Below are 22,491 nucleotides of genomic sequence, written 5' to 3' on the forward strand. Positions count from 1 at the left end.
CAGCAGCAGTCTCAGTTTCAAGGAAGCGCCACTGCCTTCCGACTAATCCATATACGCTACACCACATCAGCTAGGCAGATGCCTATCCAGCAGCGTAACTCAACACGCTTAGTCAGGCCTTGAGTGCATTCACACACACACACACACACACACACACATATATATATATATATGGGAGTGGAGTGATGGCCTTGAGGTAACGCGTCCGCCTAGGAAGCGAGAAAATCTGAGCGCGCTGGTTCGAATCACGGCTCGGCCACCGATATTTTCTCCCCCTCCACTAGACCTTGAGTGGTGGTCTGGACACTAGTCATTCGGATGAGACGATAAACCGAGGTCCCGTGTGCAGCATGCACTTAGCGCATGTAAAAGAACCCAGAGGGTTGTTCCTGGCAAAATTCTATAGAAAAATCCACTTCGATAGGGAAAACAAATGAAACTGCACGCAGGAAAAAATAATTTAAAAAATGGGTGGCGCTGTATTATAGCGACGCACTCTCCCTGGGGAGAGCAGCCCGAATTTCACACAGAGAAATCTGCTGTGATAAAAAGAAATACAAATACAAATACAAATATTTATACACTTTTGTGTACCTACTAGAGTGGATTTCTTCAGCAGATTTTTGCCAGAGGTCAACACTCTCATTGCCATGGGTTCCTTTTCAGTGCACTAAATGCGTGCTGCACAAGGGACCTCGGTTTATTGTCTCAACCCAATGACCAGATGCTCAGTTTGATTTTTCCAGTCTTCTTCTTCTTCTGCGTTCACTCGTATGCACACGAGTGGGCTTCTACGTGCATGACCGTTTTTACCCCGCCATGTAGGCAGTCATACTCCGCTTTCGGGGGTATGCATGTTGGGTATGTTCTTGCTTCCATAACCCACTGAACGCTGACATGGATTACAGGATCTTTAATGTGCGTATTTGATCTTCTGCTTGCATATACCCAGGAAGGGGGTTCAGGCACTAGCAGGTCTGCACATATGTTGACCTGGGAGATCATAAAAATCTCCACCCTTTACCCAACAGGCGCCGTCACCGTGATTCGAACCCGGGACCCTCAGACTGACAGTCCAACGCTTTAACCACTCGGCTATTGCGCCCGTCGATTTTTCCGGTCAAATCTGGGAGAAAGGGCAAGAGAAGGATTCAGTCCTGGACCCTCTAGCAACTCTCTGTCTCAGCAGATGAGCGTCTTAAGGCCAGACACGGTTGTACAAAAACGTATGAAATAAACTTGAAGTTTATGGCTTTCTGTGACATGGTATGCAAAGATATTGGACTAAACATGTCTAAAAAGGTTATTTTGTGCAATTTATCATGACGGTTTCCATGAAAACGAATCCAAAATGGCCGACAAACAAAAAAATTAAAAGCTTATAACTTCGATACTTTTATAGATATGTTATTTCTGTTTGTTTTATTTGATTTATTTGTATTTGTTCTTTATTATAGTGCAGTGGTATTTTGGAATTTGAATAAATACATTTATAATTTTTTTTGGTTGAAATGTGTATAAATTCCTTGACATAATTTTTTTTTCAAATGACTGTATATTCATTCCTTTACTAGTACTATACAACCCACTGCACTATATAAAGATGAATACACAAAGAAAGAAAGTACCAGTTGAACATGCTATCTTTTAAAGTTTTGAGCATTAGCATTTTGAAAAATCGTATTACGAGGACAAAACAAAACTGGAGACAAACAGGAAAAGAAGGAGATGGTGCTGGTACTCACAAGAAATCACTGCTGCTGTTTGAGCTTTATTTAAGTGAATTTAGTACCCAGGTGAACGGACTATACGGGGGATTAGATGTGGAAGAAGCAAATTATGCGAAAAAACGAAAATCACCAAAAAATCATGATTTTGGTCAAAATTTCACTACCGTGTCTGGCCTTAACCATTCTGCTGCCTCCCTGACTGAGATAACAACTGTATGCTTATAATTATATAATGTAGAGAGCTGTGTTACCACAACACCTCAGAGCGCACAGAAAAAGTACACACCATCTGCTGGGACACAAAACACACATGAACACACTCTACCCTCCACCCTCCCCACCACCACCCCCCACGCCAAACACACACCATACATATACATATATGTTGATTCTAACAATACAAGAAGTGGAATATAAAGGAAAAGAAACACTATTAAATGTTGATTCCAACAATACAGGGTGTGGAGTGGAAACTAAATGAATCAACAATACATGGTGTGGAATGGAAACTGGGACTATATACATACATACAACATAAAGGGGAAAAAAATTCAAAAATTTATAAAGAAAACAAATAAATCCACACAGACACATACGCCCACAAATGCACGTGAACAGGCATGCACGCACATGCACAACTTCGTCAAAACACCACCACTTCCACTTCAAACTGAACATTATCAATAAGTGAATGTTTATGACACTGAGCAATATTCATTGGCATTGGCACCAGGTTTGTTTTTGTTTTTACTCACATGGTGTTGAACATGCTGAGAAGAGCAGTGAATGCAAAGCCAATGGCAAACATGGATTTCATCTTCACCTGTGGAAAAAACACACAAAAAAACAACAAATTTTGGACACAACTCAATATATGGAACAAGGGAGACAATTCATTTTGCTGCAAACCGACCAATGAAGGCCCTTTACTGTTTAGTGCTGAAAAAAAGCCACAGCAAAAACAAAAAAAAACAAAACAAAAAAAAGAAAAAGTAAAGAAACACTAAAGATATCTAGTTTTCAAAGAAGAAAACATAAAAACCAGCAGATTCTTTCCAGAAGACATGAAAATAAAATTCATAATTGTGCTAGGAATGAAAGGGAAGGGTACGTGGGGGGGGGGGGGGGGTGTCAAACATGCATCGAAACCAGCAAAAACCATACAAAATATCAAACAGGACACAGACTACACAAATAAATCTGTGCTCATGATTTCCAAATCTCTGGCTCAGTAGGCAAACTCCTACCCAGCCATTCTTCAACCAGTGACTGAGTTATGGCTAACTGTCCACTGGAGAGAGAGAGAGAGAGAGAGAGCATGCGTGAGCCACCATTGTTTTCTGTGATTTTTTTTTTTTTTTTTTTTAATGTGGAGTGACTCATCATTGGATGTAACTTTAGCGTTGGTTACACTGCTGGTCAGGCATCTGCTTGGCAGATGTGGTGTAGCGTATATGGATTTGTCCGAACGCAGTGACGCCTCCTTGAGCTATTGAAACTGAAACTGTAACTTTAATGCCCACTCAAGCACACCAGATTCTTCTGTTTGAAGCCAAGAAAGAGTCCTGAAGACTTGGAACTAAAGATGAAAGAAGAGTTACTCACCAAGGACAAATCTCGACTGTGGTTCTTCAGTCTCTCTTCTTGTCTCTCTGCAGAACACAACAGCATCAGCTTAACAACCAGTTACACACTAGACTCATGGTGACAAGCTCACATGAACTCCTGTCTAGTTATCACTGAATATGAAAAAAAAAAAAAAAAAAAACAACCAACCGACGGGCGCAATAGCCGAGTGGTTAAAGCGTTGGACTTTCAATCTGAGGGACCTGGGTTCAAATCACGATAATGGCGCCTGGTGGGTAAAGGGTGGGGATTTTTACGATCTCCCAGGTCAACATATGTGCAGACCTGCTAGTGCCTGAACCCCCTTCGTGTGTAAACGCATGCAGAAGATCAAATACGCACGTTAAAGATCCTGTAATCCATGTCAGCGTTCGGTGGGTTATGGAAGCAAGAACATACCCAGCATGCACACCCCCGAAAGCGGGGTATGACTGCCTACATGGCGGGGTAAAAACAGTCATGCACGTAAAAGCCCACTCGTGTACATGCGAGTGAACATGGGAGTTGCAGCCCACGAACAAAGAAGAAGAAGAAGAAGAAAAAAAACCTAAATAAATAAAATCTTAATACTGTGTTACAAAGATTCAAATTTTAAAAAATGATGATGATGATGGTGTGGATACTTATAAAGTGCCAATCTTCAGTCGGAGATCAAGTTCCAAGCACTTTACAAACACAGGGTCATTTGCACAACAGGCTGCTTACCTGGTTAGAAGCGCCCGAAGGCTGCCATTGGGTGCTCATCATTCGTTTGCTGTGTCATTCAGTCAAGTTTTAGTCACGCACACATACACACTCAGATATGTAACATTTTATGTCTATGGCCGTTTTTGTTTTTGTTTTTAATTCACCCTGCCATGTAGGCAGCCATACCAGGTATGTTCTTGCTTCAAAAACCCACTGAATGCTGACATGGATTACAGGATCTTTAATGCATGTATTTGATCTTCTGTGCTTGGGGTGAGTCCTGTCAAGGTCTCCAGTGTCGACAAATTCATGGAGAGACAATTGCTGGAGGGAATTAGTGGCAGTCTCCACTCTGGGGTTAATGCTCACTCAGTCTGGCTCCGTAATTAAGCCACAATTGTTGTCTGTAGGGGGCTTAGTAGATGGTGTCCTAAGTACATTAAATCAGAACAGGCACTGCTGAACACAACCGAAGTGACTCGGCAGCAGTGCAGGGTCTGGTGTGTGGCCTCCTGGTGACCTAACATCAGGGGCTACCTGTGGACTGACAATGCCGGAACTGTGACTGACGAACCTGGATGTGGCCATGTATGGGTGGGGGGGGCTTGGAATAAGCAGCATGGGAGTAATGCCACTGAAATGGTGCGGACAATGAGGCAGTAAAAAAAAAACCAAACAAACAAACAAAATTTGTTTCCTTATCTCTTTCATTCCTGCAAAATTTGTTGGACTCTCAAAGCCTGACCAGTAGGTTGGGACTGTCTAACTCTAAGCACTCGTCAGGAAAGTGCCCCACCTCCTTCCCTTTCCTTTTTTCCATCCAAATCTGACGTATATATATATATATATATATATATATATCTATCTAGAGAGAGAGAAAGAGAGATCGAGAGAGAACAGTGAACACTGTCAATAGCTTTAAAGCCCTAATGGCATGGGGGTTCGTAAGACAAATAACAAAATGTATCAATAGTAATAATACTGATGAAAACCAAATCCAAAACGAAATCAACTGATTTGTACAACTAAATGCAGTTTGACCATCCATTCAAAGTTATGTGACGTAGAGAGAATAAAACAAAACATGTATAAATGTATAACACACACACACACACACACACACACACACACACACACAGATCAGTGTGCACGCTTCGACTCCTCCTTCAAACATTCTGAACCATTCAATTTCATGGATTTAAGCTGGTTTCATTTAATTTCTTTAATGTTCATATAAAAAAAAAATAAAAAACACTAGTGCACAATGCCAGTTAATGTCCCAAGACGTAGTTTTGCTCCCATGTTATCATCTCTACAAATGCCTGAGGAAGCTCCTTCAAATTCCCTGGATCGAGCACAGGACCAATGAACATGTACGGAGCAGAACTGAGAACCTTGCTGGACCTCAGGAACCTCTCCTTTCAACTGTGAAGAGACGCAAGCTGATATGGTTTGGACACAACACTCGACACACCAGCTTGTCCAAAACAATCATGCAAGGCACCATCGAGGGCGGGAGAAGAAGAGGAAGACAGCAGAAGAACTGGCATGAGAACATCAAACAATGGACCGGACTCCACACACGTGAGCTGCTGCCAGCGGCTGCCGACAGAGACAGATGGAGAAGGGAGGTTGCGTCTGCGGTCCTCAGGCTTCCCCCAATGACTACTTTGTAGTTATGGGCCTGAGTGAGTGAGTGAGTGAGCATCATCTCTACATGCATGTTTGTCTCCTGTGGATGGAAGCTGCCACTTCATGACTTACCCAGTTTTTTCTTGGTGTTTCGGTCTGCATTTTCTCCTGCTTCCTTCTGCTTTTCCACTGCACCAAAAAAATAAAATGTCTTGAAAACTTAAAAAACTTGAGACTTGTGTTTTTTCTTTCATTACTTTCTCTCTTCTCTCTTTCTTTGTAACTTTGTTAAAGTATTCTAACATAATCAATCAATTATGTAACAATAATCCCAGCATGATATAATATCTTGTTTGTGGTCTAAAATTTAAACAATGTTTTTGATAAGCGATGCACTTAAAGGACACAACTCGTTAGCCAGGCAAACTGCACATTTTTCATTTCCAGACAAGTTCCTGGTGTTATCATACACATGTCACTGCCTATGTGTGTGTATTGTTAGGGTAGCTGTTACTGTGTTAGATACACATGTATGTTAAAATGTATGTATGCAGCGCGCGCGCGTGTGTGTGTGTGTGTGTGTGTGTGTGTGTGTGTGTGTGTGTAGTGTCACATTTTGGTGTGTGTATGTAACATAGATATAATGTTTTATGTTAACAAAAGCGTTTTTGTAAAGCACCTAGAGCAGATTTCTGGATAGTGTGCTATATAAGTATCCATTATTATTATTATTATGTCTTGTATTTCGAAGCATACTGCACAGACAAGTCTAGTCTTGTGCTGTAAACTACGTTCCTTCTCCATCTATTAGATAGATGAGTACAGACAACAGTCTACCCTTTACTGAAGTTATTCCGCTGTTGCTCTTAATAGCAGGTAACAGATTGATCAAGTTACATTCTTTCTTCAACAGAACCCCCACTGATGGTGACTGACACTTACACTTTTTGCTCTGTTTCTCCACCTCAGCCTTCAGTTTCTGGTATTTTTCTGTTCGGTATACCATGACCCATGTCAGCCCTGAAAAACAATCCAAAACAACAAATAATGAAATTATGTCAACTAAAAATATTTGTTAGAAAAAAAGAAAAGATGTTAATCATTCAAGAAACCACACAAAAAAAAATGCCCTTCATTAAGTTTAATTTGCACTGTGAGTTCAAGCACACATGCGTTTAAAAGATCTATCCATAAAAAAATTTAAAAAAGGGAAAGAAAAAGATGATAAAGTTATGCAAAATAATTTTGTCTGTTTATCATTATCATTTGATATGATTGTCTGAAAATGTGCAGAGTATAAGTGGGCAGCACAAACTAATCATATGAAACACTGTCATTTCATGCTTTTCTTGGCTGTCTCAGTGTCTGTCTGCTCATATCATGTTCTTATTTTTTGCCTTGAGCATTGAGTATTATTTCATAATAATACATGTGTACATCACATGCTTTAGTTTAACATATCAGATAACCATTATCATGATAATGATATGCCCTCTGTTTCCCCTTACCTTCCAACACCTTCCCTTCTCTCCTAACATGGTTATTTCCATGGGCACAATTTAATGGGAGGGGGGCTTCTTCTTCTTCTTCTTTCCGTTACACGACCAACATCGACTTGCCGATGACTCTGTCGTGGTTCATGCATGCTGGGTATTTTCGTGTCTCCATAACCCACCGATCACTGACATGGGTTACTGGATCTTTAACGTGCGTATTTGATCTACTGCGTGCTTATACACACGAAGGGGGTTCAGGCACTAGCAGGTCTGCACATATGTTGACCTGGGAGATCGGAAAAATCTCCACCCTTTACCCACCAGGCGCCGTTACCGTGATTCGAACCCGGGACCCTCAGATTGAAAGTCCAACGCTTTAACCACTCGGCTATTGCGCCCGTCCGCTTTCATGTGAAATATTAGTCAATCTTGGTCACAGAGTGACAGGTGGTGGACAAGTCTTGATGCTGTGATAGAGAGACATGGAAGACTGAAGCTGTGTTCTGGTACTCAGATAATGAGGGTTAAATTATAGCTTTCGCAACTGACAGGGCAGTAAGTTGGTAAAGTTCTGAATAAATAACATGACCCACTGAATATTTTAACAGAACTTTGGTATGGGGTGTGGTAAACCGTTAAGTGGAAAAGTGATAATAATATGAATGTGCTTATATGAATGTGCTTTCTCTTGTGTCACATTAACACATTGTGAGACCTACTTGCACGCACACGCACACACACATACACTGTAGGTGATGCCATAGCCTTTACACCTTACAGTCTTCTGCCTTTATCGGTTTTACTGCCACTAACTCCAACAGGCGCCACCCTCACTGGTAACTGGCAGAGTATGAATGTCACTGGGACAATAAGTATAACGATGGCCTGTACAAACAGACACGGACACACGACTCCCACGACCGGCAAAGGGGCCGGTAACGCCAAACGGGTTTGGTGAAAAATTTAGGTAAATCGAAAAGGTCATCAACCGTACACGATCATAATAATGATCAATATGCGATACTTAAGAATGACTGAGCAGTCAATCAACCCAGTCATTGTTATTGTATTCAAAACGAAAGAAAAATCTAGAACGAACGGGATAAAAGAACCTACGTATGCTACAGACAGTGCTCTGAATCCCGAAGCACAGGCCATCGGGAAAATTCCAAAAAGTAAATGTATTGGGAACCAACACAGAAAATGGCTAGAATACCAAGTTGACATACCTTCTCCTAAAAGAGCAGTGCAAATTGATATAAACACAATCAAAATACAGTCGCTCAACATTTTCGCGTTTGTCTTCCCAACTCTATTGCAGACGTCCACAGGCTCAAGTTAACGTTGCTGGAACATCGGTTTACATCTATTCACCGAAATTTTGTATCACGATAATAATTATGATGATTATATTTATATAGCGCTGAATCTTGTGCAGAGACAAATCAAAGCGCGTTCGCACCAGTCATTCAAACGCATGCATAACTCTAAAACTGGAGGGAAAAAACTGAAGAAAAGTTAGGAAACTTAGCTCTGATCAAAAGATCACCAAAAGGCCTTGCGGCCGCTAAGTTTAAGCTCAGTAGCTGAAATACTGTTCTATACTACTACTATTCCAAGAGGCAGGGGAGGAAGGCTATTTTGGGAAGAGGTGGATTTTAAGGCCAGACTTGAAAGAGCTGAGTGTGGAGACCTGACGAAGAGAAAGAGGAAGTTCATTCCAATTACAAGGCAGTCTAGAGACAGAGAAAGAACGGCGGCCAACACTGAATAACCAATAACAATAAGTGAGACGGGGTACACTTTCCATACCCCTCCCCCCTCCACTATATTTCTATTTGTTCTTATGATCCATACAGACACGCAGAGATTTTATCAACATCACACGAACCATCTCCAGAACGGAAAGAAGTTGTGGCGTCATCAATGTTATTTATTGTGATTTGGGTTTTTAGCGATTTTAGATAAGTGAGAGTTGTCTCCCTTAAATGGGATTCGATCACGTGGGTCCGAGGCGGAAGGAAAACATCCAAAACAAAGTTTTTCTTTGAACCAAAACAACGAGGGTCTACAGCTTTAGGTAAGCGTCTGAAAAAAATTAACAAAAAAACACCGAGGCAACCCCTTCAAGCTGACGAAATCCAGATTTCGCCTGGATATCAGAGGCAACTTCTTCTCATACAGGGTAGTTGCCGGATGGAACAGCTTGCCAGACAGTGTTGTCACCGCCCCTTCCCTGAACTCCTTCAAGACAAGGCTAGACAAATATTGGGAGAACCATCCAGCTAGGTTCTCCCCTTCCTGTCTAGAGTAATGGACTCACAAACCAGTGACCAAACCACAAATGCGCAAAGTCGTAGGAACAACGAACAGGCAAATAAGCCTCAATCGTTGATCAAGTCAAGTTAATCGCACACTTGAGTAAGGTGAACAACCCGCCTAGTTAGCAGTTAATACACAACTCTTTTGACTTTCCATGTTTTCTTCCTGTATTTTCTGACTGAAGTAGTTTTTGTTTCCGCCTCACCCATCCACACGTTTCGTGGCAACAAAATTAAGACACTACAAGAGTATTTAGGCTGCACACAACAGATATTGGAACCCAGGACCCCCCGCCCCGCCCATCCCCCCTACCCCCCGACAGAACATCAGACAGACCCCCCAACTCGGGCAGGCAGCCAGGACCCAACCACTAGATTATCTACTATCTTAGTAGATGGTTGTACGGAGCAGTACCACAGCCATGAACTGATGAAGGCTGAACAACTTGCATCAACCAGGGCTGAACAACTACACCACTGTTGATGAGAACATACTGTCTCAGTCTCGTGTACTGTGTAGTCAGTGTCTGGGTACATTTTTTTGCAGTCACTGTCATTCCTTGGCGTAATAGCCGAGTGGTTAAAGCGTTGGACTTTCAATCTGAGGGTCCTGGGTTCAAATCTCAGTAACGGCGCCTGGTGGGTAAAGGATGGAGGTTTTTGCCAATCTTCCAGGTCAACATATGTGCAGACCTGCTAGTGCCTGATCCCCCTTCGTGTGTATACACACGCAGAAAATCAAATACGCACGTTAAAGATCTTGTAATCCATGTCAGTGTTCGGTGGATTATGGAGACATGAAAATACCCAGCATGCATCAACCACGACAGAATCATCAGCAAGACAATGATGTTTGTGTAACGGAAAGAAAGAAAAAAAATTCCTTCAATCTTCTAGTCACGCCATCTTCTGTTGACCAAGTTCAAGTGACTTGGGTGTGCACAGCACTTAAAAAAAAAATAAAATAAAAAAATAAAAGAGAGAGAGAGAGAGAAAGGGAGCGTGTGTGGGGTAGACCACGGACCTTTATTTCACAGTGTAAAGGCAGGACCTCTCTGGCTAGTCAGTAGTGAAGCGCTCCCCGGGAATCATCCTGACAGGCACCGCTCCAGCCTGTCATTTACCATTACTTTGAGCCAGGGTCTCAGTTTTAGCTTCTTGGTCATTTCCTTGTTTCCACACTGGGCAGCAGTACTCAGGTTAGTTTTGTTGATTTCAAGTTTTCAGTTTCTCAAGGAGGCGTCACTGCATTCAGACAATACACTTTATTATACCACATCTAGACAGATGCCTGAACAGCAGCTTAACCCAACGTTGCTTGTTGATTTTAAAACTCTACAGCAGTACTGAAGTTTAGGGGTGTGCAACGGTGAATGATGGGCAGGTATTTGCTGATTTCATTGGGAGGGTCTGTGTGTGATTCTGAAAGTTGTTTTGGTTTTTTTTTTGTTTTTTTTTTCCCTTTTAATGCCAAAATTGGATGATTTTGACAACAGTGCAGCACGAGGGAAGCCAAGTGCTACATACAGCATTTTTTAACACTTCTACCCATGGTGTAACTCTTTGTGTAGGTACCCAGCAATGTTCAGTTCACTCAAATTAATCATAGTGTCATGTTCTGTCTAAAGGGAATCAAATATGTTAAACTGCCAGTCCTATAAACAAGCTTTTTATGCTTGAAATGTTCTCATTATAACTCAGCTGAACATTCCAAACTTTTTAAGTGAGTCAGGTGACTCCCCCGATATACTGCATGCCATTTGATCAGACACAGAGCTGACATGAAGTGTGTCACTCAGTAATATAGATTGGTGAGGCAGAGGCCAGTCACATAAGTTCTATTTTCTCTTCATTTACCTGAACTGTGTTTTGCTTTTTTTAAACTTCTACTGTAATAGTAGTACTATTTAATTACACATATTTAACCGTGACCCAACTAGTGCAGACTCCGGCAGGGGTCTGACATTCCTGTCCTGTGCAAACTACAATCCGCCTATGCGGAGAAAGCGAAAGCAATACGGCTGATAACCTCCCGGAAGTAGGTAACCTCCCCTTTGTCCCGCTAGCTAGCGCCCTCTTTTTCCGGCAGCCATCATGACTGCTGTTCCTGTGCTCTTCATACGGCTAAGTTTTTTTGTATTTTCTGCCTGTCTGTCGATTCTCTGGTGTACTATTATACGATACATATATGATGATATTTACTGCTGTTTATGTGCGTTGTGTTCAGGATCTGGCTCCAGAGTGTTGGCTGGCTGTGAAGATCAAGATGGGAACCGTAACTTGTTCAACTTTGGCTGCAATTAAAGTACCATCAGCATGTCAAATGTTTATTTGTATAAATTTGCATCGGTATTCAGCTGCATGTTTTTGTTTTCTTTTCTTTTTTGGAGGGGGTGAGGGGGGGGCGGGGGGGGGGGGGATGTTTGTTTTGCTTTTTTTAAACTTCTACTGTAATAGTAATACTGTTATAGTGACTATAAATTATACTATACCTATATGATGATATTTACTGCTGCTTATGTGTGTTGTGTTCAAGGTCTGGCTCCAAAGCGTCTTGGCTGGCTATGAAGATCAAGATGGAACCAGAACTCCACTCACTCAGAGAGAGAGTAAAGCTGGGATGGGCCACTGCTCATGGACCTGCACTCAGGAGGCCAGGGTGGGACGGTTGTTTTCTGTTCACTCCAGGCTAGTGCGGGGTTCAGCAGCCACTCTGGTGATGGAACAGCCCTCTTCATGGACAGCTACCCCCCCACACCCCACCCCAACTGTGGGAAGGTTGTGATATGTTGTGGGTGAAGAGATGACAGGACTCCAGATAACTGACTGAACTTTTGACGATTCAACTCAGGTCTCCAGATAACTTCACCTCTACACTCCATCTCGCTCACTACAATCGGCTTCGGATCCACTCTGTTTACGCATACCCAGATTCAAACACTTGACTGTTGGCCGCCGTTCTTTCTCTGTCTCTGGACCTTGCAATTGGAATGAACTTCCTCTTTCGCTTCGTCAAGTCTTCAAGTCTGGCCTTTAAACCCACCTCTTCCCAAAATAGTCTCCCTTGCCTGCCTCTTCCTTGTCTTTAGTTTCTACAGTTTTAGAGTTATGCATGCGTGTGAATGACTGGTGCAAAAGCGCTTTGATTTGTCTCTGCACAAGATTCAGCGCTATATAAATACTATTATTATTATTATAACTTACTGAACTTTTGACGATTCAACTCAGGACACCAGATAACTTACTGAACTTTTGACGATTCAACTCAGGACTCCAGATAACTTGCTGAACTTTTGATGATTCAACTCAGGACTCCAGATAACGTACTGAACTTTTGACAATTCAGCTCAGGACTCCAGATAACTTACTGAACTTTTGATGATTCAACTCAGGACTCCAGATAACTTACTGAACTTTTGACGATTCAACTCAGGACTCCAGATAACTTACTGAACTTTTGATGATTCAACTCAGGACTCTAGATAACTTGCTGAACTTTTGATGATTCAACTCAGGACTCTAGATAACTTGCTGAACTTTTGATGATTCAACTCAGGACTCCAGATAACTTGCTGAACTTTTGACGATTCAACTCAGGACTCCAGATAACTTGCTGAACTTTTGACGATTCAACTCGGGACTCCAGATAACTTACTGAACTTTTAATAATTCAACTCAGTAGTACAGTAACAAATAAGTGTGATCATCAGCCTTGGCTGGGACGACAAGTAAGAGTGTGCATGCTCAAAGAGAACTGGTTAAGTAGCGGCAAGCACTGCAAATTTTTCTGGGCATGTGCTGGGGTCAGCCTGACAGTCATGTCAACAGAATTAAGAACATGACGGTCATGTCAACAGAATTGAGAACATGACGGTCGTGTCAACAGAATTGAGAACATGATGGTCATGTCAACAGAACTGAGAACATGATGGTTGTGTCAACAGAATTAAGAACATGATGGTCGTGTCAACAGAATTAATAACATGGCGGTCGTGTCAACAGAATTGATAACGTGGCGGTCATGTCAACAGAATTGAGGACATGGCGGTCGTGTCAACAGAATTGAGAACATGGCGGTCATGTCAACAGAATTCAGAACATGACGGTCGTGTCAACAGAATTCAGAACATGGCGGTCATGTCAACAGAATTGAAAACATGGTGGTCGTGTCAACAGAATTGAAAACATGATGGTCATGTCAACAGAATTGAGAACATGACGGGACGTCTCCAGCCTACAGCTGTCCTTCGTTTCCCGACTTCCGTTGTAGCCTTTGGCGCTTTCCATCCTCCCTCTGCACAACCAGGTCTGGATTCGGTGGGTTTGTGCACCTTGTCCTGTGATGCCCCAGCTGGCTGCACCAGAAACAGTGAGTTGGCCTGTGCTGCTAACTTCCCATTGGAGAAATGTGTGATTTTCTACGATAGGTGGGCCGCCACTTTATCCACAATCCATGTGATCAGATCTTCATTGACTTTGCTCCCTGCCTGGAGGACCTGATGGTGCGGAACAGTTTAATGTTCAGACTGTTCCGTGTCAGGTCTGCGTACTTGTCAATTTTCAGTATTTCAGCGTTCAGCCAGCCTGAAAATTCTGCAGGAAGCTCTCGTGGCCTGATTTTCCAGCCTGCAAACATTAGTAGCATTTCTTCTGGATCGTAACTGACCTGAACACACTTTGCAACATGGCCACAAATTCTGTATTTGAACGACAGTTTTTTTCTGTCTCCGCCGCAACGCCTCGCAGACTCGCTAGAAGTCGGGAGGCCAATTCTTGAACGTCCTGATCATTTAAGAGTGACTGTGCTTGCTCCAGCCAGTTGTGAATGTCCATCTCCCCTTTCTGTAGGGGTAAGGGACAGTGTGATGTCCCACATAATTTGTATTCGTTTGGCGAGTTTTCCATTGATGGGGTTGGATTGGTAGGGGTGTCCTGTTTGGGCAGACTCTTGTCAGTCTCAGTCCATTTGTCACTGTCACCATCAGTCTCAACTGTTTGTTCATGCACAGTTCTTCCTGAGATCTAGATATGAATTAGTGTCCAGGCTTTTGTCCTTCTTGAGTTTTGCAATGAACTGACTTGCTGCTGCTCCTCTGTAAAGGGTGGGGAGCAAACCTCAGTAATACCCATCTGGACTCTGGAGCTGAGTTCAGTCTATCAAGTCGAGCATGCACATTGGTTCAGGTGATCTACAAATGACAGATGAGATCATCAACACCGTGACCAAAAGTTAAATTTGGTTGATACTGACATTGGTTTATCTATCTGACTGGTGTCAGTATCCGACAGGTTTTCAGCCCAGAGATGGCCCTTTTTTGGTTAGCTGGGCAATGACTTGTCGTTAGCAAGTAATGTGACGAAGGTGAATGCACTCACTGATACCCTGTTAAACTTGTTCTGTGGTCAGGGTGTTGGTGGTCAAGGATCCTCAGCATCTGGCAGGTCTCCCAAAGCCCCTCCTCACCACCTCTCTAATTCCTTCTGGATATATATACAGGAGTGTTCACACTCCTTCCATCTTTGGTGAACTGATAAATGAGAGAAAAATTGTGGTGGAATATTGAAACGTTCCTCTCATGTGTTGCCAGAAATATTCCTTTGGAGTTCATTTCGGACTTAATAACGCTTCATTAAACGTCACACTGCCCGCACTGTAAAGGGTGGGGAGCAGACCTCTGCACTGTCTGTCTGGAAACTGGTACGGTGTTCAGCCGATCAAGCCCGGCACAGACATTGGTTTAGCTGATGAGAAAGTGATAGGTCATCAGCACCATGATCGAGAATTGTGTTTTGTTTATAATTATTATGTGATAATGCTACAGCCTGACTGTGAAGGCCTTTTCCAGATGGTACTGGAGTTGCTGTGAAAAGTCATGAAGTATTTATGATTGTCTGGAGCCTTTCACCCGGTGTCTAGCCCTGAGATGGCCACTCTGTGGTCAGCTGTTATTTCTACAAGCAACATGATTTGATTATCAAACTGAAACAGGATGGTTCTACGTATGGAGATTGAGGGCCATTAGAAAATGGCTGTGGAAAGAGGGTTGTGTTGATAAGCACATCATCCAGAACTGGACGTTAGGTTTCTGAATGCTGTTTTGTTCTGGGTGTGATACCGAAAACATTCCTCTAACTTCCAAGTTTTCCTCTCTGTTGTCAATGTATTCCTCTTAACATGTTCAATGTCTGTCTTAAGTGTGTCCACTTGTGAAGACTTACTGCTGTTGCTCAGTAAAGGGAGGGCAGCAAACCTCAGCAGTATTTGTCTGGACTCTGGAGCTGAGTTCAGCTGATCAAGTCGAGCATACACAATGGTTCAGGTGATCTACAAATGACAGATGAGATCACCAAAACCGTGACCAAAAGTTAAATTTGGTTGATACTGACATTGGTTTATCTATCTGACTGGTGTCAGTATCCGACAGGTTTTCAGCCCAGAGATGGCCCTTTTTTGGTTAGCTGGGCAATGACTTGTCGTTAGCAAGTAATGTGACAAAGGTGAGTGCACTCAGTGATACCCTCTCAAACTTGTTCTGTGGTCAGGGTGTTGGTGGTCAAGGACCCTCAGCATCTGGCAGGTCTCCCAAAGCCCCTCCTCACCACCTCTCTAATTCCTTCTGGATATATACACAGGAGTGTTCACACTCCTTCCATCTTTGGTGAACTGATAAATGAGAGAAAAATTGTGGTGGAATATTGAAACGTTCCTCTCATGTGTTGCCAAAAATATTCCTTTGGAGTTCATTTGGGACTTAATAACGCTTCATTAAACGTCACACTGCCCGCACTGTAAAGGGTGGGGAGCAGACCTCTGCACTGTCTGTCTGGAAACTGGTACGGTGTTCAGCCGATCAAGCCCGGCACAGACATTGGTTTAGCTGATGAGAAAGTGATAGGTCATCAGCACTATGATCAAGAATTGTGTTTTGTTTATATTATGTGATGATGTGACAGCCTGACTGTGAAGGCCTTTTCCAGATGGCACTGGAGTTGCTGTGAAAAGTCATGAAGTATTTATGATTGTCTGGAGCCTTTCACCCGGTGTCTAGCCCTGAGATGGCCACTCTGTGGTCAGCTGTTATTTCTACAAGCAACATGATTTGATTATCAAACTGAAACAGGATGGTTCTACGTATGGAGATTGAGGGCCATTAGAAAATGGCTGTGGAAAGAGGGTTGTGTTGATAAGCACATCATCCAGAACTGGACGTTAGGTTTCTGAATGCTGTTTTGTTCTGGGTGTGATACCGAAAACATTCCTCTAACTTCCAAGTTTTCCTCTCTGTTGTCAATGTATTCCTCTCAGCAATATCCATCTAGACTCTGGAGCTGAGTTCAGCTGATCAATTCGAGCATACACAACGGTTCAGGTGATCTACAAATGACATGAGATCATCAACACTGTGACCAAAAGTTAAATTTGGTTGATACTGACATTGGTTTATCTATCTGACTGGTGTCAGTATCCGACAGGTTTTCAGCCCAGAGATGGCCCTTTTGTGGTTTGCTGGGCAATGACGTGTTGTTAGCAAGTAATGTGACGAAGGTGAATGCACTCACTGATACCCTCTCAAACTTGTTCTGTGGTCAGGGTGTTGGTGGTCAAGGACCCTCAGCATCTGGCAGGTCTCCCAAAGCCCCTCCTCACCACCTCTCTAATTCCTTCTGGATATATATACAGGAGTGTTCACACTCCTTCCATCTTCGGTGAACTGATAAATGAGAGAAAAATTGTGGTGGAATATTGAAACGTTCCTCTCATGTGTTGCCAAAAATATTCCTTTGGAGTTCATTTGGGACTTAATAACGCTTCATTAAACGTCACACTGCCCGCACTGTAAAGGGTGGGGAGCAGACCTCTGCACTGTCTGTCTGGAAACTGGTACGGTATTCAGCCATTCAAGCCCAGCACAGACATTGGTTTAGCTGATGAGAAAGTGATAGGTCATCAGCACCATGATCGAGAATTGTGTTTTGTTTATATTATGTGATTATGTGACAGCCTGACTGTGAAGGCCTTTTCCAGATGGCACTGGAGTTGCTGTGAAAAGTCATGAAGTATTTATGATTGTCTGGAGCCTTTCACCCGGTGTCTAGCCCTGAGATGGCCACTCTGTGGTCAGCTGTTATTTCTACAAGCAACATGATTTGATTATCAAACTGAAACAGGATGGTTCTACGTATGGAGATTGAGGGCCATTAGAAAATGGCTGTGGAAAGAGGGTTGTGTTGATAAGCACATCATCCACAACTGGACGTTAGGTTTCTTCTTCTTCTTCTGCGTTCACTCGTATGCACATGAGTGGGCTTTTACGTGTATGACCGTTTTTACCCCGCCATGTAGGCAGCCATACTCCGTTTTCGGCGGTGTGCATGCTGGGTATGTTCTTGTTTCCATAACCCACCGAACGCTGACATGGATTACAGGATCTTTAATGTGCATATTTGATCTTCTGCTTACATATACACACGAAGGGGGTTCAGGCACTAGCAGGTCTGCACATATGTTGACCTGGGAGATTGTAAAAATCTCCACCCTTTTACCCACCAGGTGCCGTCACCATGATTCGAACCCAGGACCCTCAGATTGACAGTCCAACGCTTTAACCACTTGGCTATTGCGCCCGTCATTAGTTTTCTGAATGCTGTTTTGTTCTGGGTGTGATAACGAAAACATTCCTCTAACTTCCAAGTTTTTCCTCTCTGTTGTCAATGTATTCCTCTCAAAAATATCCATCTAGACTGTGGAGCTGAGTTCAGCTGATCAAGTCGAGCATACACGATGGATCAGGTGATCTACAAATGACATGAGATCATCAACACCGTGACCAAAAGTTAAATTTGGTTGATACTGACATTGGTTTAGCTATCTGACTGGTGTCAGTATCCGACAGGTTTTCAGCCCAGAGATGGCCCTTTTGTGGTTAGCTGGGCAATGACTTGTTGTTAGCAAGTAATGTGACGAAGGTGAGTGCACTCAGTGATACCCTCTCAAACTTGTTCTGTGGTCAGGGTGTTGGTGGTCAAGGACCCTCAGCATCTGGCAGGTCTCCCAAAGCCCCTCCTCACCACCTCTCTAATTCCTTCTGGATATATATACAGGAGTGTTCACACTCCTTCCATCTTTGGTGAACTGATAAATGAGAGAAAAATTGTGGTGGAATATTGAAACGTTCCTCTCATGTGTTGCCAAAAATATTCCTTTGGAGTTCATTTCGGACTTAATAACGCTTCATTAAACGTCACACTACCCGCACTGTAAAGGGTGGGTAGCAGACCTCGTCCAAATATTGCTCTCTGTTGTGCAGCATATTCCTCTCCATGTGCTCAGTTCCTGTCTTGACAGTGTCCACCTCTGAAGACTGTTACTGCTGCCTGCGTTGTAAAGGGTTGGGGAGCAAACCTCTCCCAATATCTGTCTGGACACTGGAGCCGAGTTCAGCATAGACAGTGGTTCAGGCCGATCGGGATGTGACAGATCACCAACACCATGATCAAGAGTTGAATTTTTTGTTGTTGATATTATATGACGGCCAGACTGTGAAGATCTGTGGGAGCGAGCGGGACAGGAACCAGTGGCCAAGCAGATACTGCGGAGGAAGTGGGGCTGGATCGGACACACCCTCAGGAAGCCAGCGTCCAGCATCACACGCCAAGCCCTGACCTGGAACCCGCAGGGAAAGAGGAAGAGAGGCCGGCCTCGCAACAGCTGGAGGCGAGATACCGAGGCAGAGCTGAAGCAGCAAGGGACCAACTGGACTGGAATGGCCAGAACAGCCCAGAACAGAGTGCGATGGCAAGGGGTCGTCGATGGCCTATGGTCCACCAGGAGCGATGGGCAAAATGAATGAGACTGTGAAGGCTTTTTTCTGCCTAGCACTGGAGTTGCTGGGGATGATTATGAAGTCACTCGATTTAATTAACTTTACACGGACTGGACAAGATGTCTTTGAACTGGTCTTTTTAACGTTATTTACATTGACCTTTTGGCATTGTCTGGTTTCTCTCTGGCTGGTTCTAATATCTGACAGGTTTTCAGCCATGGAATAACCCGTTTGTGTGGTCTGTTGGGCTGTATGTGACATGAATTTATTTGATTAACTATTTTGTACATGACAGCGACAAGTGTGTGTGTGTGTGTGTGTTTGTATGTGATACCTTACAATAAGTGTGTGTGTGTGTGTGTGTGTGTATAAATACATTTTGTATTTTCACTTCCATTCAGTGGAACTGATTTCCATCATGTTCATTTTCAAGAACTGGGGGTAACATGCTTGCAACTGCATATGACTCATCATGAGTATATAAACATTATGTGTGCACGTACTGAGTGCTGACTGTGCATGGATGCTTGATGAAAACTGGAAATAAGAGAGGGAAATATGTTCCTTATTTGGACTTGTTTGTTTTCTTAGAATGCATGGAACTGGCTGTTTTACACACACACACACACACGCACACACACACACACACATGCACACAAACTACAGCAAGCAAGTGCAACAACAGATTTATCCATGGCAGTATTCACAGGTTTACGGTTTGTTCTGACGGGGAAAAAATATACAGATTGACAGGAAAAAAGAGCACTCCCCTCCCCCCTCCCCCCCCTTCCCCCTCCTTTAAAAAAAAAGAAAAAAAGAAAAAAAGAAAGAAAAAAAAAAGATACGGATACTGCTCTGTAGTAACACACTCTCCTAACTGTTGGCTGGACTTTAAAAAAAAAAAAAAAGAAAGAAGAGAAGCAAGGTCTTCTTCTTCTTCTTTTACATGTATGACCGTTTTTACCCCGCCATGTAGGCAGCCATACTCCGTTTTCGGGGTTGTGCATGCTGGGTATGTTCTTGTTTCCATAACCCACCGAACGCTGACATGGATTACAGGATCTTTAACGTGCGTATTTGATCTTCTGCTTGCATATACACATGAAGGGGGTTCAGGCACTAGCAGGTCTGCACATATGTTGACCTGGGAGATCGTAAAAATCTCCACCCTTTTACCCACCAGGCGCCGTCACCGTGATTCGAACCCGGGACCCTCAGATTGACAGTCCAACGCTTTAACCACTCGGCTATTGCGCCCGTCTGGCAAGGCCTTCAAGACTCACTTGTGATACACTTAAAAAAAAAAAAAAAAAAAAAATCTATTCGTTAAAATGTGTTCTGTATTTGTTAATATAAAGCTTCAGGTAAAAAAAAAAAAAAAAAAAAAGTTTTGAGAATACAAAAAATATAAATATAACAGTAAATGCAGTTTGCATATAATTTGGCTTCTTTTATTATTTTTTTGTGCCCATCCCAGAGCGCGGCAGAGGTGCAATATTGTTTTAAACAAGATGACTGGAAAGAACTGAATTTTTCCTATTTTTATGCCTAATTTGGTGTCAACTGACAAAGTATTTGCAGAGAAAATGTCAATGTTAAAGTTTACCACAGACACACACACACACACAGACAACCGAACACCGGGTTAAAACATAGACTCACTTTGTTTACACAAGTGAGTCAAAAAAGAATTTAGGGTCAATACTTTCTGCAATAATGTCACGAGTTCAACAAAATACACTGTCTGCTGCTGCCTTTTGTTTCATATCTTATCAGTGCTGGTGCAAACTCTCTCTCTCATTCTCTCTCTCTCTCTGTCCTCTCCAAAATTATGTGCAGGTATTATAATAGTTGTTGTGTTTTTGTTGTTGTTGTTGTTGTTTGTTGTTTTTTGTTTCTTTTACAGTCATCAGATGTTGAGTAGCATTATATGAGCTAACCTGTTTGTACAAATTACTTCTCGAGGAAAAGTGGAATATGAAAGGGGGAAAAAAAGCGTTTAAATGTGTAATTTTACCAGGAAAAAGATTTTAATATATATATATATATATATATATATATATATATATAGAAAGAAAAAAAAAGAAAGTTTTGTTTTTGATAAATGAAACAAAAATGAAAATGTAAACAAAATGATTTTAGTACATTATCAATGGTGGTTAATAGAAATAAAGAAAAATACTGGGTGGTCCCTGAACTCCAGGGTAAAAGAACAAAACAAAACAAAACAACAAAAACCCAACAACAAACAAGAGAGGCAAGGCCTTCAAGACTCACTTGTGATAAATTAAGTCCCCTAGCATTAATTACAGAGTAATTCCCCTTTTTTACTATTTGCCCCAAAACATTTGCATAATAAATAAAACTTCCATGCTTATCAAAAGAAGTTCCTGTTTGAACAAAAAATGATAATAATAACTCCTCTTGTTGTTGTGTCAGAATAAGAGGTCAAAGTGCCAAGTTTAGAGAATACAAAAAATATAAATATAACAGTAAATGCAGTTTGCATATAATTAGGCTTCTTTTTTTTTCTTTTTTTTTGTGCCCATCCCAGAGGTGCAATATTGTTTTAAACAAGATGACTGGAAAGAACTGAATTTTTCCTATTTTTATGCCAAATTTGGTGTCAACTGACAAAGTATTCGCAGAGAAAATGTCAATGTTAAAGTTTACCACGGACACACAGACACACGGACACACACACACACACACAGACAACCGAACACCAGGTTAAAACATAGACTCACTTTGTTTACACAAGTGAGTCAAAAAAGAATTTATGGTCAATACTTTCTGCAATAATGTCACAAGTTCAACAAAATACACCGTCTGCTGCTGCCTTTTGTTTCATATCTTATCAGTGCTGGTGCAAACTCTCTCTCTCATTCTCTCTCTCTCTCTCTCTCTCTCTGTCCTCTCCAAAATTATATGCAGGTATTATAATAGTTTGTTGTGTTTTTGTTGTTGTTTTTTGGGTTTTTTTACAGTCAGCAGATGTTGAGTAGCATTGTATGAGCTAACCTGTTTGTACGAATTACTTCTCGAGGAAAAGTGGGGTATGAAAGGGAAAAAAAAACCGTTTAAATGTGTAATTTTACCAGGAAACAGATTTTATACATACATATACATATATATATATAAAAGAAAGAAGAAAAAAAGAAACAAGAGTTTTGTT

General features: G+C 42.2%; 1 protein-coding gene and 1 long non-coding RNA gene across 2 annotated transcripts in view; one reads left to right on the top strand and one right to left on the bottom strand.

Moving 5' to 3' along the window:
* The window catches only part of LOC143275915 (calcium load-activated calcium channel-like), a 12,897-nt gene extending 4,342 nt beyond the window's left edge, over nucleotides 1-8,555 (bottom strand). The window contains exons 1-5 of the mRNA XM_076580241.1: nucleotides 8,401-8,555; nucleotides 6,618-6,695; nucleotides 5,808-5,864; nucleotides 3,336-3,382; nucleotides 2,486-2,553 (exon numbers count right to left, since the gene is read on the bottom strand). Coding sequence (XP_076436356.1) covers nucleotides 2,486-2,553; nucleotides 3,336-3,382; nucleotides 5,808-5,864; nucleotides 6,618-6,695; nucleotides 8,401-8,461 — 311 coding nt within the window. The 5' untranslated portion in view covers nucleotides 8,462-8,555. The remainder of the gene's footprint in view (nucleotides 1-2,485; nucleotides 2,554-3,335; nucleotides 3,383-5,807; nucleotides 5,865-6,617; nucleotides 6,696-8,400) is intronic.
* A 613-nt stretch (nucleotides 8,556-9,168) lies between these two features.
* LOC143275910 (uncharacterized) lies at nucleotides 9,169-19,877 on the top strand. Its single transcript, XR_013053479.1, has 3 exons — nucleotides 9,169-9,251; nucleotides 12,029-15,812; nucleotides 16,863-19,877. It is a non-coding gene; the product is annotated as an uncharacterized LOC143275910 (long non-coding RNA).
* Nucleotides 19,878-22,491: the final 2,614 nt, after the last annotated feature.

This window comes from Babylonia areolata, chromosome 31, assembly GCF_041734735.1.
Source record: "Babylonia areolata isolate BAREFJ2019XMU chromosome 31, ASM4173473v1, whole genome shotgun sequence".
Lineage (NCBI taxonomy): Eukaryota > Metazoa > Mollusca > Gastropoda > Neogastropoda > Buccinidae > Babylonia > Babylonia areolata.